General features: G+C 42.4%; 1 protein-coding gene across 3 annotated transcripts in view; it reads left to right on the top strand.

Moving 5' to 3' along the window:
* Positions 1-21809, top strand: part of TBC1D9B (TBC1 domain family member 9B) — a 2477681-nt gene that overhangs the window by 648967 nt on the left and 1806905 nt on the right. For all 3 annotated transcript variants that reach the window (XM_044069590.1, XM_044069591.1, XM_044069593.1), the window contains one exon: positions 8630-8791. In XM_044069590.1, the coding sequence (XP_043925525.1) occupies positions 8630-8791 (162 nt within the window). The remainder of the gene's footprint in view (positions 1-8629; positions 8792-21809) is intronic.

Genomic DNA, 21809 nt, shown 5'->3' with positions numbered 1-21809 from the left:
AGGTGATGACTGCAACAGTGAAACATGAAGAACATAGTACAGTTGTGTGCACTTACCATAAATGTAGTTGTTCGAGTGTATTCACAGTTGCAGTCTTGGTTTTCCTCCCTCCATCCCCCATTTAACATCTTCCCCTAGGGGGGACATAAGATTCTCAAGGTGGCTTTTAGCCACCAGGACCACTTCTCTCTTTCCCCTGGTGCTTCTGACAGGTTAGGGCAAGAAAAACTGATGTAATGACGTTGGCTGCCTTGCTTTATAGCACTGATGACATGATGTCAGACTACAGGCGATGGCAAGCTGGCACACAAAAACATTGACTGTGGCATTCGGGCTGACCGAGGGCTACCACAGCAGGGATAACCCACAGGTGATGACTGTAACGCTGAATAGACTCGAACATCTACATCTATGGTAAATGCACACAACTGTACTTTTTGCCTGTATTTATTTCAATGACTGAATACATTTACAACTTCAGTAGTTTTTTTTAAATAGTGTCTAATGTAGCTGACCAAGTTTGCAGTCAGTCTTTTTCCAAAGCTATCTGTGTGTTCAACAAGATGTTCATCGTGCATACAGCTGCAGTCCTTACATATGGGTTCTCCTGCCGTCAGGCGGGTCTTCGGTCGGCCGGAATTCCAAAGTCTTGGTCCGGCGTCGGTTGTTGTCGCATTCTTCCCTGACGTCAGTGCGACAGGGGTATATAAGACACGGCTGACTCCATTTTCTTCAGTCTTTTTTGCCACGCGGTGCCCGAAGCAGAAGCAATTCGCAAGTGCCGGTCGGCCAGCTCCTGAAATTACGAAAATTTGGAAACCGAAGTCTTCTTTAAAGCTAAGTACCCCGTTGGGGAAACTTTTCTTGCCTCAGACCGATGTCAGACAAAGTTAGCAATTGTATTTCTTGTGGGAAGCAAATACCGCATAAGGATTTCCATTCCCTCTGTATACCTTGTTTAGGCCCAGACCATGACGTCTCGGGCTGTTGCTTTTGTGCTACCTTTAATAAACGCACTATTAAGCGTCGGGTGGAGTTCGCCCAACACTTTTTCGGTAAAGCTTTTAACTATAAAATGTCGGAGACTCCGACTACCGTTTTGTCCAAAAAACGCAAGGACAAAGACCGACACGCGAGGCCCGCGGTCTCAACCGACACCACGCCAAGACCAGCTACACGTGGTCCGGTTCTCAGTGAGGCGCCTACGCAGCCCCTGACTACCGATGACGCTTCTCTGGCAGTGTCCTCTGTATCCGAGACCGCAGGTTCCTCGGCCCACACCCTGCCTACAGCTACCGAAACCACAGTGAGTGTTGAACCTCTTAATGTGGACAGATCTACTTCCACCCATGGTGTCTTCAGACCTTCTTCTTCCTTTTCCATCAAGGCCTTTACTAAGTCTAAATCAGCCATGTACTCCCAGAGGCCTGTTGCACAGGGCCCATCTACAGGCCCCATGCCTAAAAAGCAGATGCTCAAAATGGCTGAGGATTTAATTACTTTTATCAGGGGTTCACAACCCCCACCGGACAAGAGACCCAGAGTGGAGGAAGAATCTCCCTCTTCTGACCAGGGCTCCATTATTTCAGAACATTCTGATGAAGAGGAGCATTCGTACTCCCCTTTTGAAGATTCTGATGCAGAACAGTCTATTCCTTCTGTATCCTCCCCCAGAGGATTTCTCATTCGGGGAAACCTTGCATACCTTGAGGGAACACTTCCATTGGGAAGGCCAGGATTTTTCAGATTCAAAGAAAAGGCTTAGGGAATTTCTTCTACTACCCCAGCACAGGCCTCTGGCGATACCTCCTGTCTTGGACATACTTGATGATGTTTATTCAGAGGCTTGCCTTAATCTGGATTCCCTGCCTCCAGCCCCAGTCAAGCCTGATAGGTACTACAGAGTTCCTAACTCACACCAATTTCTTTACAAAAGCCATAATGCTGACCCAGAAACCATTTCTCAGGGTCCCAAGGGAATGAAGGCCTCTCCTGCTAAGAATCCATTACCCTCCGAAAGAGAGTCTAGATCCTTAGAAAGGTGGGGAAAAAAGGTATATACCTCGGCCACTCTAGCCATGAGGGCCTTAAATTGTCAGTTCCATATGCTTAAATATCAGCAGTTTCTGTTATCACAATTAAAGAATAAAATGTCACAACCTGAACAACCAGATCTGAAGGAGTTGCAAGATATGATACATAGTGCAGAACAAGTGGGTAAGCAGACCTTGCAATGTGGTTATGATGCTCTAGAGGCCTCAAGTAGAGCTGCAGTTACAGGATCAGTCATTCGTAGACATGCTTGGCTTAGGGAACAAACCCTGCCTGATCATGCCAAGGCTAAATTACTGGATGCTCCTTTACAAAAGGATGTGTTATTTGGTACTAATGCTGAGGAAATACTAAGGAAATGGAAGAAAAAGCTAAATCTATGCAAACTGTTAAGGCTTTTCTGCAGGTACAACCACCATGATTTAGTAGAAATTGGCCTACAAAAAACTGGTCCTTTCCAACCACAGACAAGCCCCAAAGAGGTAGATACAGACGCGGAAGGGGCAGAGGACAATCTCAAGGATCATATAGAGGCAGACAATGGCAACCTCCAGCATCAAGAGGTGGCGAAGACAATGCACAGCAATGCAGAAAACAAACCCAATGACTTTCCCCTTTGCATGCCAAACAAGGCTCAAGTGGCAGCACCCTTGGGAGGAAAGCTGGCATTATTTTCAAAAAATTGGCATATTGTCACAAAAGACAAATGGATCCTGGACATTATAAACAGAGGCTACAGATTTCATTTTCACACTCTTCCAAAAATGAGAGGCATGCCGAACCTGCCACACAATCAAAGGGCAGAGGCTCAAATACAAATTTCAATGCTCATGGACATGAAAGCTATTCAAGAGGTACCTACTCACGAGGAAGGTCAAGGTTTTTATTCCAGACTATTCCTGGTACCAAGGAAGGGAACCGATTGGAGACCCATTTTGGACTTATCCATCCTAAACACATTTCTACTAGTACCAAAATTCAAGATGCTCACCTTACAGCAGCTTCTTCCCATGCTGGGCAAGGGGTCTTGGCTGGTAACATTGGACCTCAAGGAGGCATACCTGCATGTCCCAATCAGACAAAGCTGCAGAAGATACCTCAGATTTCTTGCAGGTTCAATCCACTATCAATTCTCTGCGTTGCCCTTTGGCTTATCTACTGCGCCCAGAGTATTCACGAAATGCCTGGCATCAGTAATTGCCTACTGCAGACTTCAAGGGATACAAATATACCCTTATTTGGACGACTGCCTGATCCAAGCGGACCGCAAGCACATACTTCTGGAGCATCTGGCTTATGTAATACAGTTATTGAATTCTCTGGGATACACAGTCAACAAAGAGAAATCCAGGCTAACACCATCTCAGAAAATAATTTTCCTGGGTGCCAACTTGGACACAAACACCCAGATGGCCTATCTTATGCCAGAAAAACAGGGGCAACTAACTCAGTACTTCAATATACTAGCAAATTTTATCAGGCTAACTGCAAGGAAAATCCTGCAGGCGCTGGGATTCATGGCATCTTGCATTCTTCTAGTCCCATGTGCAAAGTTGCATATGAGGAAACTTCAATGGTACTTAAAAAACCTATGGTCTCAACACAGCCACAGTTTGGAAACAATAATACCACTAATTCCATGTTTACAAAAGGAATTTCTATGGTGGGCTCAAGCATGCCAAACAAACGCAGGTCTACCATTCAGCAAGCCTCAAGCAAATCAAGTCATCACAACAGACGCCTCAGACTACGCCTGGGGGGCACACATGACAGACAGGTGCATTCAGGGCAAATGGTCCCAAAAGGAAAAGCACCTTCACATCAATCAAAAGGAAATGCTAGCAGTGATAAATGCAATTCCAGCTTTCAAGTACCTCCTGCATCCTGGGCAATTATTAATAAGAACAGACAACACCACAGTAATGTGGTACATAAACAAACAGGGAGGAACACATTCATACCCCTGTGCAGGCTGGCCATGTCACTTTGGAACAGGGCTCTGGAATGGCAAATCGAGCTTCAAGCACAGTACTTGCCAGGTATGGAAAACACGCTGGCAGACAATCTAAGCAGAAATATGACAGACCCTCACGAATGGAAGTTGCATCCTCAAGTGTTTACAAAGATAATCCAAGCCTGGGGAAGGCCAGACATAGATCTCTTTGCCTCCCACAAAAATCACCAATTGACAAAGTTCTGCTCAAGGACATTTCATCCAAAGGCCTGGAGAGTGGACGCCCTTTCTTTCAGTTGGACAGCAAGGACAGTTTACGCCTTTCCACCTCTTCCTCTACTGACCAAGGTGCTTCTGAAAACAAGAACAGACAGACCAAAGATGATACTGATTGCTCCAGACTGGCCAAGACAACACTGGTATCCACTCCTGAGGAGCCTAACACATTCTCCTCCCTGTACCCTACCTCTAATGCCTCTCCTTCTGACTCAGCACAGCTATAAAGCTCTTCACAGTCAGCTGAAAACACTCAATCTGGCTGCATGGAAAATTCCTTAATACCACAACAGACCCTACTCTCTAAGGAGGTACAGGATGTCATTTTGGAAGCCAGAAGGCCATCTACTAGAAAAGCTTACTCCGAAAAATGGAAACGGTTTTGCGCTTGGAATGAGAAAAAGGACCAGGATCCTAGAAAACTGAATTTGCCTCAGATATTACAGTATCTAACTGAGCTGCTGACCAATGGACTGTCATTCTCCTCCATTAAAATCCATGCCTCAGCCATTTCTGCAGAATACAACACTGATCCACCCTTATTCCCTCACCCACTCTTAAGACAGTTCCTCAGAGGGGCTAAGAATATAAGACCTCCAAGGAAACAACCAATCCCAGCCTGGGATCTTAATTACATACTGGAAAAATTGACATTGCCTCCCTTTGAACCAGCTGCCTCAACCGATTTACAATATTTGTCCTGGAAAACAGCTTTCCTTCTGGCTATTACCTCAGCTCGTAGGGTCTCGGAATTACAAGCCCTCATGGCTGTGCAGCCCTTTCTCATCTTCCATCAGGACAGGGTTTCCCTACGAACCAACCCATCATTTATGCCTAAGGTAGTATCCAGGGTAGCTTTAAATCAAGCCATACACTTACCTTCCTTTTACCCCAATCCTCAAAATAAAGGGGAAAGGCTGCTTCATTCCTTAGACATCTATAGACAGCTGCGTTACTATTTGGACAGAACAAAGCCGTTCAGGAAATCAGAACAACTCTTTGTGTCCTATGCTGTAGGAGCTCAAGGGAAGCCAATTTCCAAACAGACAATTTCAAAATGGATAGGCCACTGCATACGTTTTTGTTACTCCTTTCATGGTAAATCTGTGCCTACAGGCATCCGATCCCACTCCACAAGGGCCACAGCTACCTCTACAGCCTTCCTCAGAGGAGTTCCTACCAAAGATATTTTGGAGGCAGCCATGAGTTCGGTGCATACCTTCACTTAACACTACCACCTACCTTTATACTCCAAAACAAGAGCAGGCTTTGCCACTGCTGTGTTGCAGGGCATTCTGGCTCCTCCTAATTCCACCTAGTGCCTACCACCCTGTGTGTAGCTTTGGGATTCTACCCATATGTAAGGACTGCAGCTGTATGCACGATGAACATAGTACAGTTTTGTACCTACCATAAATGTAGATGTTCGAGTGCTAATACAGCTGCAGTCCAGGTTTCCCTCCCTCCTTCCCCTCTTGGTACAGGCCTAGTGGCTAACTCCTCCACAAACAACCTGTTTGGGTTATCCTTCTATGGTGTATTTGCTTGCAACTACTGAATTTTGATTATATTGCATTGCATGACTATACATAGATATATAAATTATGTATTGCCTTCCTTTTGGGGGCACCTGACATCTGGGGCAAGAAAGACTGAAGAAAATGGCGTCGGCCGTGTCTTATATACCCCTGTCACACTGACGTCAGGGAAGAATGCGACAACAACCGACGCCGGACCAAGACTTTGGAATTCGGCCGACCGAGGACCCGCCTGACGGCAGAAGAACCCATATGTAAGGACTGCAGCTGTATTAGCACTCGAACATCTACATTTATGGTAGGTACAAAACTGTACTTTCTGTTTGAATATCCCTGTATAAGATGTACATTTTCTCTTTTTTTAATTACCAATATGCTTTGCATGATTTTAAGTAATGTGTGTGACATGTTGATATTGGAGTATATTACGATAATTTCATAAAACAGGTACAACTGTTGATATGCGTCATTTGAAGTGAGATAATTTTATTACAGCTACCTTGAACTATTCGGATACAGTTTGCTTATTTTAAGAGTTTTCAGTAATTGTGATCATGGATTGCCAGGATTGGTGCTTTCATGATTTAATATTCAGTTGCTGTCTGTAAGATAACATTGCAAGGCAAAAAAAAAAAAAAAATCAACAGTTCATTGTTCTGCAAACCTACATTTGGAATTAATTATCATTCCAGAATCAACATCCATCATGGAGAAGTAGAACATATCCCATAGGCAGTATATCACAACTTCTAGGTTGTGTACTTAAAACTACTCTGTGGCAGAGAAATTTCTTTGATTTAGGAGTTGTTTGTTGACGGAGGATACAGCAGGGCTAAATTGTTAGGTATAGCCTCTGGAATCAAACTAAAATGGTTGCAAAATGTCCCTTATTTTAAGACCAAGGTTACCTTACATAGATTTGTGTACCACAAGAATTACAGCAGAAGTTTTGAAGTGTTCTTGTAGGCAGTAGTGACTTCAAAGACATTGTTGAAAAGCAGCTGAAGAATTACTGCAGGCAACCATGATTTAACTTGGGTACTGGGTGCGTCACCCAGTTTCTTGTACAGAAATACTAAGGGCCTTAAGAGTGCGCTGGAAAGGGGATAAAAGTGATACCTTTCCTATAACATAACAGACCAAAGGGCCCCTTTTTCTACAGCACTCATAAATGGTGCTGTTATGTCAAAGAGGGTCATATGCTTAGTACATCTCTTCTTGACAGAACCACTGGTGTTAAGTGTCACCACAGCTGTAATATTATATGCATGCTGTATGGGACTTCCTGCTTTGACTGTAATAACGTCTGTGTAGGTAAAACCACTCTGAGGCTATCAAAGAGCATCTAAGAACACTGTTATGCTTAAAAGAAATGGGGTAGCAATAATGCATTTTGTAAGCAGAGCACTGTATGCACTAATTTTTTTTTTTGTGTTGAATCATTTATGGGTCCAAGGAAAGTTGATTTCAGCAGCATCTTGAAGTGAAGGTATTAAAGTGGCAGTTACTAATGTGTGTGGACAAAAAGCTTCACAATTTGGAAATTAATTTAAAATATACTGCTTATGCTTTTTAAAGTACATGATGTACGGTATGTGCTCAGTTCTGACATTTGAAGAATGAAACACTCAGCCTTTAAAAAAGCGATTTTTCCTTGTTAAAGACTTTGTCAACTTTTTGGTATAACTGGAAAACGGTTAAATTATTTGTATATTTATTTCTGTATCCAGTCTGAAATATTCAGTAACCTCTTTCAAGTCTTTCTTGACTCTCTCGGTTTACCTTGTAAACTCTACTCTTTTTAGTATTCTTGTCATAAGAATTAAAGGTGTTGTTGTTGTGTCTTTCGACTTTTCCCGGTTAGGGGTCGCCACAGCGGAACTCCGGTCAGCTAATAATTGGCAGTAGATTTTTTCGTGCCGAGTTGCCAGCCCTGATGCACAACCTTCAACGAAGGTATGCCCATTCACGCATGTCTCCACACAGAAGATGCTCTAGCTGAGAATCGAACAGGGCGCCTTACTGTGTGAGGCGACAACGCTACCGCAGCACCACCACCGCATCTTCAATACGTTTTTTTATACATTCTTATGTATTTTTGCACTGTTTAGCTAAATTAGATTTAATAAACAATGTTGTAATTGCTCTTTTTAGATCTTGGCATTTTCTAAACAAGTCGTCTTATCCCTATTACACCTAATTTCCAGGAGATTGGCAAACAGTTTTCAACAGTCTTTTTCTGTTTTTCTGTTTGTCTTTCAGTTGTTTTAAAAAAATAATTAAAAAGCAAGCAACAGCTGCCCTTTCCCAACATTAAAGTTGCAGAACATCTATTATGAAATACAGGAATTTAGAAAAATTTGCATTTCTTCTGGGAAACTGTTTCCTAATGTATTTGTTCATTGGAAGTACTTGCTGCTTTCACATACTAGCCTTGAACTATGTTTGTGTTTTCAATTTGTAGTTAAAATTCTTAAATTGTTTTTAAGTTAAAAGCAGATCTCCATGTTTTAGCAGTATAGTTAATAATTAAATGCATGTTTCTGATGTTCTGTTCTACTGTAGATAAGATTTTTCTTGGCTTTTCCATGGTTTGTAGCCTTTGTCTTTATGGGGTCACATCGTAGTCTGAGTACTTTAGTGAAGCATATATGGGTTATTTATTTTACTAACTGTACTTAGCCCACTGCATATACAGAGTTCTGTATGGTTCTGCTTATTTTCCTTTTCTGAATGATTCTAGTAATGCTTTCAAGTAAAAGAAAAAAATGTTTAGAAAGGTTACCAGATATTTTATTTTCCTTTCCAGGAAGTTGTGGAGAATCTTCCACAAAGTCCCTTGGCCTCCAGTCCTGCTTCTATTTCAAATAATAAACAGAACACACCCTACGATAACAGTGTGCCAACTGCTAACCAGGGATTATTGAAAATATTCAGCAGAGGATCCCCAGAAGACCTAGGACCTAAAATGGTAAGAAGGAAATAATTAATTAGGGCCACATTTTGTTGGCAGAAAGAGTAGCTTGACTAGTAATCACCTTGATAAAACAAGATGCATTGTATATAATAGATGTCTGATAAGGCAAATCAGATGGTGAATTAAATGGGATAGAGCAGCGCAAGTATCTAAAAATGCAGCAGAAAAGAGGAATTCAAATATGCTCTAATAATTATCCATGCTATGAATTTATCAAGTGTAGCAAAAATGGTGATGAGCCAACATTTGTCTTTACTCAGATGTTGGCAGTTTCCTGTGACGGTTTTTAATGATGCATCACATTGAAGGCCTAAATCCTTTTATTTTACTTATGAAAGAGTTGTGTTGTTTTTCATTTTGTGGTGGCACAGTAAAGTCTGTCGGCTAATAGAGATGAGTCTTACAGCAATGTAAAATCAAAGATTAAAAAAATACAAATTGCAGTCAGGAACCAAGTTAGAACAGGGATATATTAATTCTTGACAACATGCAAGCAAGCACTTTCGCACAAATGGGCTCAGATAAATGATGGCTAGGAATAATGATAGGTAATTCAGTGTTGCAGCTAACTGTCACACACAGGTTTATTCTAATAATTAAAGTGTATTGCCCATCTCTGAAGCAAACATAAAATAGTAAACACTCGAAGCTTAAGTACAACACTAGTGGTTCTGTCATGTACAACTCCATATTGTACAGTTTTCTGTGCAAAAGTATGGTACTGCATTTTTATTTTGTTGATAAGGATAGCACTCTAAATTTTCTTGGAGCTGAAAACTGCCATGATATAATGAAATACTTTACCCATAGTGCTTCAGTATACAAATTAGTTTATAGACCACTATAGTTCAGTGCAAACAGTATCCTGGGTCTTAAAGCTGAAACAACTAACACTGAAAATTAGCCTATGTGATGATATAGTTACGAAACCACAATGTAAGTAAAACGCTGCTCTTTTAAAGCAGTTGTTTTTGCTTCGCCAGAATTATTTGTAGGTGTATACAAATCATTACCCAGTACCTACCATAACTTCATTATGTAAGTGCAGCTATAGAGGAAAAAAATGAGTAGACGGTAAAACGGGGAAGGGGGGCAAGCAGCATGTTGTAAATTTTTTTTTTTTTTTTTTTTTTTAATTTGTCAATTTTAAGAGGTGTATAACAGGAAATAAAACTAATTGTAAAAGAAAGATGCATCAGTAAGTAAAAAAGTGCACTTTAAGCTTAATAGCTGGTTTAGCCTTATCCTAATTTAACTGTCCTGAAGGTTATATGGTGAATGATAGCACTGTATTGTAGAGAATAATTGAAGGGAATAAGGAGATAGTTCCAGAACACAGAAGATTTATATTTATTTTATGACATGTAAGTGTTTATTTGGTAGAAGGGTCTCTTTTAGACATTTATTCTTGGTGTAGGGCGGCTCTGGAACCAGTTTGTTACAAGCTGTTGTTTTACTTAACTGTCACATCTGATGTGGTCAGTTTTCATTCTGTTCTTGACTGATGGGTTCTGACTCAAGACGTCAGATCTGCCTCGGCTGCTGTAAAAGCTTGTGGCATTTTGAAACTCTGAAGCTTCTCCCTTACCCATAATGCACCATCCCTCATTACCTCAGATCTTTTTTGTTGCCATTATGTGAAAGATGTGATGATTTCTGTCTCGAGTTTTGGGTTAGATAAGTACTTGTTTTTTTCTGCATTTGAAGCGCTTTAATCCTTTTCCTGTTCTTGTACTAGCGTACTCTTAATACTATTGTTAGTATCTGTTTCTCCCTTTTTCGCTCCCTTCACCCTTGTGCATTTTGTTGTAGTTCTTTACTACTTTTGTAGGCAATCCTCTCTCTCTTTTTTTTTCTCTTCCTATTTAAAAAAAAATATATATATTTTTCTGACTATATTCTCTTTAAATCTTGTTGTGATTGTTGCACTTTAAGTAGTTAGTTGTAGCCGTTTGTTTTTCCTTTCCAGTGAACGATGTCTGAAAAAGAAAAAGCCCCTGCCGGTTTTAAAAAGTGTGGTAAGTGTGGCCAGAAGATCCCCCTCGCTGACTCGCATACTCTCTCTCTTTATTGCCTTTGTCCCCGTCATCTGCACATTGCCATATGTTCAACCCTGAAAGTTATTGGATTGCAAAAACAAATTGATTTTAAAGGAGCTTTTAAATTCTTCTTTTGGTGATGCCACAGCTGGAGAAATCTCTAACAAGTTGCCACACTCCTCTCTGAGCTCTTCTTCTGTTTTTTCAAAGACCTCAGCGAAAACTTTGAAAAGACTTTCTTTGGATCCTACAGTTTTCTTGGATCCGTCTAAGAAGAAAATAAAACTCTCTGATCTGACCCCCTCTGATCACTGAGAGACGAAAAGTCTGTCGTCAGATCGGACTGTTTCTTTGGATCTGAAGTACCTGAAAAGTAAGGATTTGTCAGATCCGAAGATGTGGGATTCGCCAAGAATATAAGATGTACTACCTAGGACAAATACTCCCCATCTTTGGACCCTGTCCTTTCAAGAGTACCTTCTTCCTTCCTTCCTTTATAGACCAGATTCTCCTTCCAAACAGTCCTCTCACTCTTCTAGAAGCCTCACTGTGGAAGATGTGGAGAGGGTTGTGAGACAGATCCTGTCAGTGCATAGCTACCCAGTTGTTGCTTTGGCTCCTATCCCTTTGGGTCAGGAAGCCCATACATCCATGACAACATCTCTAACTCTTCCTCGTCTGACTCCCTCTGTGGTTTTGAAGCCCTCGGATCTGAGTTATCCAGGCCTGTCTTTGGATCTGAAGATTGTTGTATCCTTGGATCTGAAGCTTGTTCTGAGTTTCTCTATGCTATCGGGTCCAGAGAGCTATCTGAGCTGATTCTACCCTGTCGGATCTAAGTTGTTTCAGTCAATTCCGAGGGCTTCAGAGCCATCTCTACACCTCAGAGCTTTGACAGAGGTTATTTTGGCTCTAATTTCTGCCTGTGGGTGACTTTCCTCAGAGCAGTGAAGGACCAAAGATCAGAAATCCCTCCTCTCAGACCCGGGTTCCTGTCCCTCTCTGGGAAGGTCAGCCTTTAGATTTTGAGGTGGGCGAAGGGTCCCTGTGGTCTCCTCCTGTGAATGTCTCATTCAAAGACATCCTTGCACTCCTGAAATAGAGAGGTGGCTGTAAGCCCAGCAACCCTTTTTTGGAGGAATCTGTGCTCCTGGAGGCATTTGGTACCAGCGCATTTACTTCTTGGGTGATTCCTCCTGCTGACGAGCTCCTCAAATTGGTGTTGTGGCAGGCATGGAAGGAGCCTGACAGCATTGAGCCCATTCCTAGGAAGCTTGATAAAATTATGATACTTCCAGAAGACAAGCAGTTCTGGTCCAAGGGGCCCTCATTTTGATGCCATGGTCATAGCGGCGGCCATGAGAAAGGAACTAGCTGATGAAAGTTCCTCTGTTCATCCCCCCGACAAGGAGTCACAGTCAGTGGACAGATTTGGGAAGCATGTCTACACTTCAGGGACCTTTGCCTTGAGGTCTGAACTATTTGGCACATTTCACCAGACTACAGAGGGATCTGATTAAGGAACTCTCAGATACCCTCACAGGAACAGTGTCGGAGGAGGTGAAGAGGATTCCATCACTCACAGCTGGTGACCCTAAAATCGATATCGAACTCATCCATGAGGCTTATTTCCAGTGTGGCAGAAGGAGTCTCAAGGGCAGTGGGTGCAGGCGTAGCCATTAGCAAACATGTCTGGATGTGATTGTGTAACTTCATGGAGCCTTTTAAGTATACGTTCATTAGTGCTCCATTTGACAGCACCTCTCTTTTGTGGCCCCATAGTGAAAGATACGTTGTCCAGGTGTGAGAAGGATGGAAAGAAAGACCCTTTCTGCCATGGGTGAGTGTTTTTCCACCCTCCCCAAATATTCTTTTTGAGGAATCACCAAAGTGGTGGAAAGATGTGGTTCAAGAAATTGCAAGGATCTTTCCAGGACACACGTGGAGGGTCTTCCCCCAGTGGCAGAGGGGGGAAATTCAAATGGTAGATGCCACCCTCGCTGCAGAGGAGGCCGACAACATCAAGGGTCCAGGGAGCCATTCTTTAGCAAACCCTTCCAGCTCTCCTGGTCACATGCCCGATTATCCCCATCTGGAGGCAATCTGGGATCATTTGTCCCTGCAGTGGAGAGCCTGGCTAGAGATAAAAAAATATATGGTGCAGAGGATCGTATCCAGAGGATATACAATTCCATTTTCCCTTCCTCCTGCAGATTCCAGGAAAATGCGTGATGTTCCACCAAGTCAGAGAGATCAAGCAGCCATTCAGATACAAAAGCTGCTAAATAAGGGAGTCATCCCCGCAGACCAGAAAGGATCTGAAACATCCTCAAGATTCTTTTTAGTGTCAAAGACAACAGGGGACAGAAGACCAATTCTGGATCTCAGCAGCCTGAACAGATTTGTTTGAAATAAAAATTCCGGTTGGTCACTGTTCAATCCATTCTTCCATTTCTGGAAAAAAACTACTAGATGTGCTCAATAGATGTCTAGGATGCATACTGTCATATAAAAATAAACTGGCAGTCCAGGAGATTCTTCCATGTCCGGCTAGGAGCCAGTCATTATCATTTCAGAGCACTGCCCTTTGATCTCACCACAGCCCCCAGAGTGTTCAGCAGTTGTATGGTAGAGGTAGCAGCTCAGTGGAGAATGCAAGGATTCCATGTGTTTCCATACTTAGATGACTGGCTTATTACCACTCCGATCAGGCTTCAACTCTTCATGACAAGAGAAGAAGTCACCTACGCTTCTACAAGATTAGGAATAACCATAAACTTTGAGAAGTCAAATCTAAAGCCAACTCAAATTCTAAAATTCATAGGAGCGCTGTTCGACACAAGGTCAACAATAGCCTCCCTTACCAGAGTTCAAACTTTAAGGTCACATGTCAACAAGATACTTTGCAGTACCGCAGTCTTGGCTCGCTTAGCTCTGCAAGCTCTAGGATTAATGGCGGCAACTGTAACCCTCGTTCCGCTAACCAGGTTTCACATGAGGATTCTTCAGTGGCTGTTGGCATCTCAGTGGTTGATACTTCAACTACCCTCGGCCACTCCAATACGAATTACCAACTCGTAGAAGAAAGTGATGTGGCGGATTCAGTCAGAACAACTTCTACAGGGATGTCCATTTGTCCCCTCGCAGCCGAAGGCCATAGTGACCATGGATGCTTCCCAGCTAGGGTGAAGTGGGCATTATCTGGGAAAGACCATCCAAGGCATGTGGTCCCTTATAGAGGCCAATTTGCATATCAACCTACTGGAGTTGAGAGTAGTGCTTTTGGTGTTCCAAGCCTTTCAGGATGCTCTCCCATCAGGAGTGATTGCAATACAAACAGACAGTATGTTAGCAGTTTAGTACATCAGCAAACAAGGAGGAATCAGATTGTATTCCCTATGCCGAGAAGCACTAAGGGTGTGGCAATGGGCAATATTTTCCAGCAGCTTTCTCATAGCAATGCATATTCCATGGAAGCCCAGTGTGCTAGCAGACAAGCTGAGCAGGTGCATTCTGTTTTCCGTTACCTCACGAATGGTTCCTCAAGCAGAAAGTTACGCAACTAATTTTCTGTGTGGGGCCACCCTTGCTGCGATCTCTTTGCATCTCCCCTAAACAACAAGTACAGCAGCTATTTTGCCATAATCCCCCCCACAGGGAATTCACTGAGATATGCTCTTCTCCATGATTGCCCCCCCAGATTACTTTACGCATGTCCTCCAATTCGCCTAATTCCAAAGTTCCTTCAGATAGCTGCCTGGTTGAAGATTAAGGTCATTCTCATTGCCCCTTTTGGCCTCAGCAACTTTTTCCCTTCCTGTGGCCTCATTTAATTCACCAACCCTGGATTCTGGACCCAGCTCCAGATCTTCTGTCTCATCTGGCAGGCATATCATATCCGGACCTCACGAAGCTGACCACTTGGTTTCTCCAATTCCAATAATATCCAGACAGTCGATGCTCTCTTACCCTGTTCATAGATTCATAGGTGGGTGCTAGGCTATCTGCCCAAAGGCATTTATAAGCCTACCCAGAATGTGTTGGCTTTCGCCACCCCCTTAGATTAGTTCCCTGTGCCTCTGTCCAGCAGAGCCACTGAAGTGATCCCCGAGGTAAACTTTCTGTTTCCCATCCACTCATCAAGGTTTCTTTTGAAGAGTGTTAGCGAGGAGCTCTGCCTAATGTAGATTGGGATCTTGTTCCAAAGCATGGGAAGTCTCTGGGACAGTAATCTATCCCTCCAGCACGTCCTATTTATTGTTGTGCTGAGGTTTAGATCCTTAGAGCGTGTGGCTCGAGGGGGATAAGGTTTTCTTTGGGTGGAGCATGTCCATCAATTCTGGGTTGGACATGGCCTTGTATGTCAAGTAGTGATCACCTCTGAGTAGGCAGTATGCAACCAAGTACAACTGTAGTTTCTTCAGTCGAGCTGCATAGGGCATCTGTTTGAGGCCATATGTCCTCTTGGTGAGGTACTTCTGTGGTCTTTCCAGCTGTTGCAGGTGTCTTGTAAGGTACATCCCAAATGGGGCATTGTACTTTAAGATGGGTCTGATGAGTGATGAGTAGAGGGCCACAATGACCCTCTTTTGATCTGGATGCGAACCCTTTTGTGATTAGGTGGGCCACATAGAAGGATTTTCTAATCACTTTGGCAATGTGATTATCAAAGGTGAGATTGCTATCTACTTGGGTCCCCAGATCCCTCTTTATGTCTTCCGTATTTAGGGGACTACCACCTATGTGGTAGTTTGTGGGTACTTTGTTTTTTCCAAAGGGGATGAGTATGCACTTTTTGGCATTTAGCCTGAGGCCATGATTTTGACACCGGGTATCCATTTCAGTGAGACCCTTTTGGAGGATGTCTGTGTCAGCCGGAGAGTCAGTTATAAGTTTGCAGTCGTCTGCGAACTTGGTCAGCCATAGTCCTCCTGCACTTGCCTGTACCTCTGAGAAGTATACGCTGAACAGGAGGAGTCCTAGGACTGAGCCCTGGGGAATGCCACCTGTAACCAGTTTAAAGTTGGACCTAGCTCCTGCAACTCTCACCATGTGGGTTCTGTCCATGAGCCAGTTGGCAACCCATCTTGTGACATAGGGGTTTATGTTCAGGCTGGTGAGCTTGTCTATAATACCAGAATGGGGAATGGTGTCGAAGGCCTTAGCGAGGTCTAGGTAGGCTGTGTGTACCACTCGTCTATAGCCATGGTAACTATCTCAAAGAAGTCCACCAGGTTTAGGAGGCATGATCTCCCCTTAACAAAGCCAGACTGGGTAGGGTCCAGTGTTTGGAGGTTCCCAGTATCCCTGTTAATGAGTTCCATGATGATGCGCTCCATAGCCTTGCAGTCCAAACTAGTCAGGCTTATAGAGCGATAGGTCCCTGGGTCTGTTTTCTCCATCTTTGTGGAGCGGAATAACCATTGCTGTGCGCCACTCTGTGGGTATGTAGCCTGTGGAGAGGCTGAGTTTGTACAGTGTGTTTAGGTGAGGGGTTAATTCATCTTTGAACTCATGTAGGACGCAGTCTGGGACACCGTCCGGGCCCATTGATGTTGTGTTTTTGGCTTTGGAGAGTGCTGTTTTAACCTGAGTGTCTGTGATTTCAGGGACTCTACATTCTTCTGGTATGGTTATGGACCCTTTTGGGGGTGAGAGGGGGTGAAGTTTGCACTGAACCTGTCTGCCAGGATGTTGGCGATATCGGTCGGTTCAGTGTATTTTGTGCCATTTTGCACTAACTCCGAGCAGATCTGCGCATTGCCACTTAGATTCTTGACATAGCTAAAGAATGCCTTGTGGTTATCTTTGGTGTCCTTGGCAATTTTTCTTTCAAAGCTCACCTTGGATGATTTTTATGAGGGATCGTAGTTTCTTGCTGATACTGATCAGGGATGTCTTCCCTTCTTGGGATTTTACTCTTTTCTGTATTAGTTTCCTCTTTCTATTGTATAGCTTGTTTATGGCAGGAGACCACCAGACTGGTTTCCTTTTCTTGGAGGAGTGAGTCTTGGTTTTGCTTGGGATGGCACGATCCATGCATTCTTGTAGCTGCCCGTAGAATGTATTAGTAAAGGATTGTGCAGCTCGGACAGTGTTATCCTTCAGCATGGGGGCTTTGAAACTTTCCACCTCAGTCTTAAGTAACATGAAGTTTGCTTTTGAAAAGTTTTTCACGGTGGCTTTCTTGTCCGGGGGTGGGGGCAGAATATGGATATCCAAAGTGATTTGTTCATGGTCAGATCTAACCAGCGAGTGGTTGACCGCTGGTGTGGAACACCAGTCGCCCATGTTGGTGATGACCAGGTCCAATATGCTGTCACCTCTGGTGGGAGTGTTGACCAGTTGAACCAGGGCGTTTGAGTTTATAAATTCTAGGAAAAGTTGGGCAAGGGAGTTAGTACTTGAGTAGTTCTCCCAGTTAATATTTGGGTAATTGAAATCACCCAATATTAGGGTGTTTGATAGGACCTTTATGTTTCCAGAAACACGGAATGGGGGTCCTGGGACATGGTGGGCGATCTGTAGCAAGCTACAATTTGAATTGCAGTTTTGCCCATCGTTAGTTGCACATGGATCATCTCTGAAGCATCGTGCTGTGCCACTAACCTGGAGGTGTGGGTATCCTTGATGAGTATGGATATGCCTCCACCTTTTGTATATCGGTTTGGGTTCTGTGGTCAAAATGTATGGTATGAGTTGTAGCCTGGTAGTGCTGGGGTGCTCTCTGGAGCCTTAAACCAGGTTTCTGTTACTGCGCATGTATAGATTTCCTCCATACTGAGGAGTGCCCCAAGTGCATGCATTTTGAGGTTTAACTTCTGACATTGAGTAGCATTACCCTCAGTTTTTTGTTACTTGTGCTATTTACAGCAGTGGGTTTATCTTTTGAGCCTTGCCTAAAAAAGGCACTCGACACTATCACATCTTGTTGTCTTCCCTTAAGCCATCCACTAGGAAACGTTATGCTAGTAAGTGGAAAAGATTTGTACATTGGGTTCTTCAACAGCATGTAGGCCCTTTCTCAGCTCAAGTCAGTCAAGTGTTGGAGTTCTTGACGCTACTGTTCAACCAAGGGGGCAGTTCTTCAACAGTTAAAGTTCAGTTGGCAGCAATTTCTAATTTCCACATTGGTTTTGATGGCTGTTCAGTAGTCTCTCATAAGCTTTTGATGGCTGTTCACTAGTCTCTCGTAAGCTATGTAAAGTCTTCTGACATGGCACAATTCTGCTGAAACCTACTTTTAAAGATCCCACATCACCATGGGTTCTGAATCTGGTACTGCAGTCCTTGGTTCTTCTATCCTTTAAGTGTGCCCATGATTGTGACCTTAAATTTCTGTCTTGGAAGACCTGATTCTTAGTTGCCATCATTTCTGCTAGACGAATTTCGGAAATTCAAGCATTGTCAGTGAAACGTCCTTATCTCATTTTTCATAAGGACAGTCTCTCCTTATGAACCAATGCATCCTTTTTGCCCAAGGAAGTATCATGCACCAGCATTAATCATTGCATCAATCTACCAGTCTTCTTCCCAAATTAACAAAGGAGAATATTTGTTTGCTAGATGTGCATAGACAATTAAGTTTCTATCTACACAGAACAAAAGATATCAGAACGACTGATCAATTGTTCGTATCCTTTGCTGATCCAAAATTGGGCTTACCTGTATCGAAAGTCACCTTAGCTAAATGGCTTGCTGATTGTATCTCCTTTGTTTACAACAAATCGGGTATTACTTTGCCACATAAGGGTATATGCTCATTCAAACAGAACTGTAGCTACCTCTTCAGTTTTCCACTCAAGAACTTCCATGGATGACATTTGTTCAGCAGCAACTTGGGCTTCCTCTCACACCTTTATCTCTCATTATAAGTTGGATCTGGTGTCCAGAAGTAGGGCATCTTTTGACTCAGTGGTCCTCAGAAATATCCTTCCTTGAGTCCAATCAGGGTTATAGGTAGCTGGGGACTCTGTCCCATCAGTCGAGGACAGAATGAAAATTGACAGTATCAGATAAAGAAGTTGTATGCTTACCATAACGTTCCATCTTTGTTGTCCATTTTCATTCCTCCTTGACTGCCCACCAACCCTTTTTAGGTTTATTTTAGAAGAGCGAGCAGATCTAAAAAATTTGTTATATCTTACGAACATTACACGCTCCAGATGTCGCATTGCCTTGCTCTCTCTATCTATCTGATATGTAAAGTTATGAGTACGGCTTTCTTTTATAGCTTGCAAACAAGATTTGAGATAATGAGGATGGTGCATTACGGGTAAGGGAGAACCTTGAGAGTTTCAAATTGCCACGAGCTTTTACAGTGACCGAGTCGACTTCTCTGATCCGAACCCATCAGATGAGGAGGAATGAAAATGGACAACACAGATGGAATGTTATGGTGAGTACATAACTTCTTTGTTTTGTAAAATTATTATCCAGCTAAATGCTGTGGTTTGTATGAGATACTGTTATTCCATATTACATGAGCCATGTAGTGTGATCTTTAATAGTTTTTAAACAGGAGCATTACTTTTTACTTTTGTAGAAAAAAGTTATTGAAAGTAATTTATAACTACTTTTTTCTTTGGTAAAAGTTGTGTTTTACTTTTGGGAGCTGGGGTAAGTGTTTAAAGTACTTTCACTGTATTTTCAGTGAAAAGGTGACTTTCTTTTTAACTACTTACTGGTTTTACAAACTACGACTGCCGGGAGGCTTGTCCTGGAGTCAGCAACTATTTTCATCTTGACCGTGGAACAACCTAATGGTTTCTCTGTTCAAGAAAAAAAAAATAATAAAACAGCCTTTGACACTACAGCAGGCTGCTAAAGTACCTTAGTCACAGATGGATGACTCTACTGTGGCCATTTCTGGTTCCTCAGATCATTCTTTTTCCTTGGCTCTCTGTAGTTTACTCCCTACAGCCTCCATGGACTGGGACTTAGACACATCCTCTGTAGCTGTTGGAGTGCCCTTGTCAGGTAAGGGAGAACCACTGTTGTCAGCTCTGGGAGAAGGAGCAAGAAATAACTTCCTGCCAAACAAGACTGGAAATGCTAGGACTTGGGGAGGAATTGCTTGGCAAAAGTGTGTCTGTTTCTTTAGAAATTCCAGTCAAAAGGAAGCAAAAATGTAAAAATATTTCTTCTTCTTCCACAATTACTTTAAACAGGAGTGATTTATTGGGCTTAGCTTAGAGTTTATTTCAAGCTCCTAACCCTTACAGTTCAGCTGTTTCTGGCAAGAGAAAAATTGATTTTTTGTTTTTTGAAGAGGTTCATGATTTTTACCACAAAATGATAGTGAGGAGAACTTCTGTATTTTTTCACTTATAGTTTCTTATTCAGATTTTGTGGAAAGTGTGGATTCTGCCAGTCCCTTAGAAGAATTCTCTTTTCATGAAACTATTTCCCGAATGAGTCATTTGTTTCATTGGAAACATAATGATATTTCACTGTCTCTGAAGAAGAATTATGATCTATTGCAACTGGATTTTCCTGAATCTATACCAGTTCCTTCTGTTCTTTCAGTATCAGAGGATGTATTTGTTAAAGCCTGTAACTTGCCTGACAGCCAGGCTTCTGCTTCCAAAAAAACAGATTGAAGTGATTCCATCTTGTAAGTTTTATATAATAATCCCAGATCATAAGGGGCTACTGGCAAGGGAGGAGGATTACACTGGCATGTATTTATATTCCCATCAAAACTGGTGTAATGGAGCTTAAGAAAATTCTAGGAGAAATAATCAGCTTTCAGCAAGGAATATTACTTGTAGGTGGGGACTGAAATTTGATTTGCAACAGTGAAGATGCGTCTTGGAAGCCCAGAAGGAAATATAAAACAAAGGAAGGTAGGTTTTTGAAGAAATTTATGGAAATATTTGGCATGGAAGATGTGAATTAAGTAGTAGGAGTTCGGAGTGAATTTTACATAATACTCCCCAAGAAGATACAAAAAGTGGGCTAGGCTAGATAAAATTTACATTTCACAGGAATGTGTGCATTTAAGTGAAGTTCTTGATACATTTCCAACACAGAAATTTAAGTATTTCAGATATGTGCTAGTAAGTAATGCCTTTCGGCTTTTCCCGGTTAGGGGTCGCCACAGCGGAACTCCAGTCCGCTAATGATTGGCAGTGGTTTTTACAGTGCCGAGTTGCCAGCCTGACACCCAACCTTCAAAGGAGGCACGGACCGGAGTTCCGCTGTGGCGACCCCTAACCGGGAAAAGCCGAAAGACATTACTTACTAGCACATATCTGAAATACTTATTGGGTATGTATCAAGACCTTCACTTAAATGCACACATTCCTGTGAAATGTAAATTTGATCTAGCCTAGCCCACTTTTTGTATCTTCTTGGGGAGTATTATGTAAATTTCACTCCGAACTGTGTGCTATTAATAACTAAAATAAAAACACAGGGTAATAAAATAAAAATGAGACACTGGCGCTTTCCCACCTATCTGTTGCAAACAGTGGAATTTTAAGGAATGGGTAGTCGAAATTAATCAGGAGCTGTTAGAGAAGATAGAAGTTTCTTCTGAAAATATAGCTAGGGAGTGGGGTGAAATTAAAGTGGAGGTTAAAAATATGGTGGAAGTAAAAGAAAGGGAGACGTGTTTAAGAAGTTACAAGAATTATTTAGAGGGCTGGCAAATGTTAAAGTATTGCAAAATAGGGGGAATCCCATAGAACAAGAAGAGGAACAACTGCAGAATGCTAAACAGAAAATAAGGGATTACTTCAATAATATGCATGAGTTTAGAAAGGTTGCTGTTAAGCAACTGTTTTTTGACAATAACTCTTAGCGCAATGACTCAGGCAACAGAAAGTAGAAAGGGCTGTTGCCTAGCTTAGGGAGACTATAACAAGGAAGATAACGGGAGTTCTTGTAGAAGTATTAGAAATATTTTGGAAGTTCTATGAAAGTCTTTATAAAGCAGATAGTTGTGGAAATCAAGAAAAGGTACAAAT

Source organism: Protopterus annectens, chromosome 4.part0 (assembly GCF_019279795.1).
Source record: "Protopterus annectens isolate FY-2018-M chromosome 4.part0, PAN1.0, whole genome shotgun sequence".
In the NCBI taxonomy this organism is placed as follows: domain Eukaryota; kingdom Metazoa; phylum Chordata; order Ceratodontiformes; family Protopteridae; genus Protopterus; species Protopterus annectens.
This window is presented reverse-complemented; position numbering and strand designations above follow the sequence as displayed.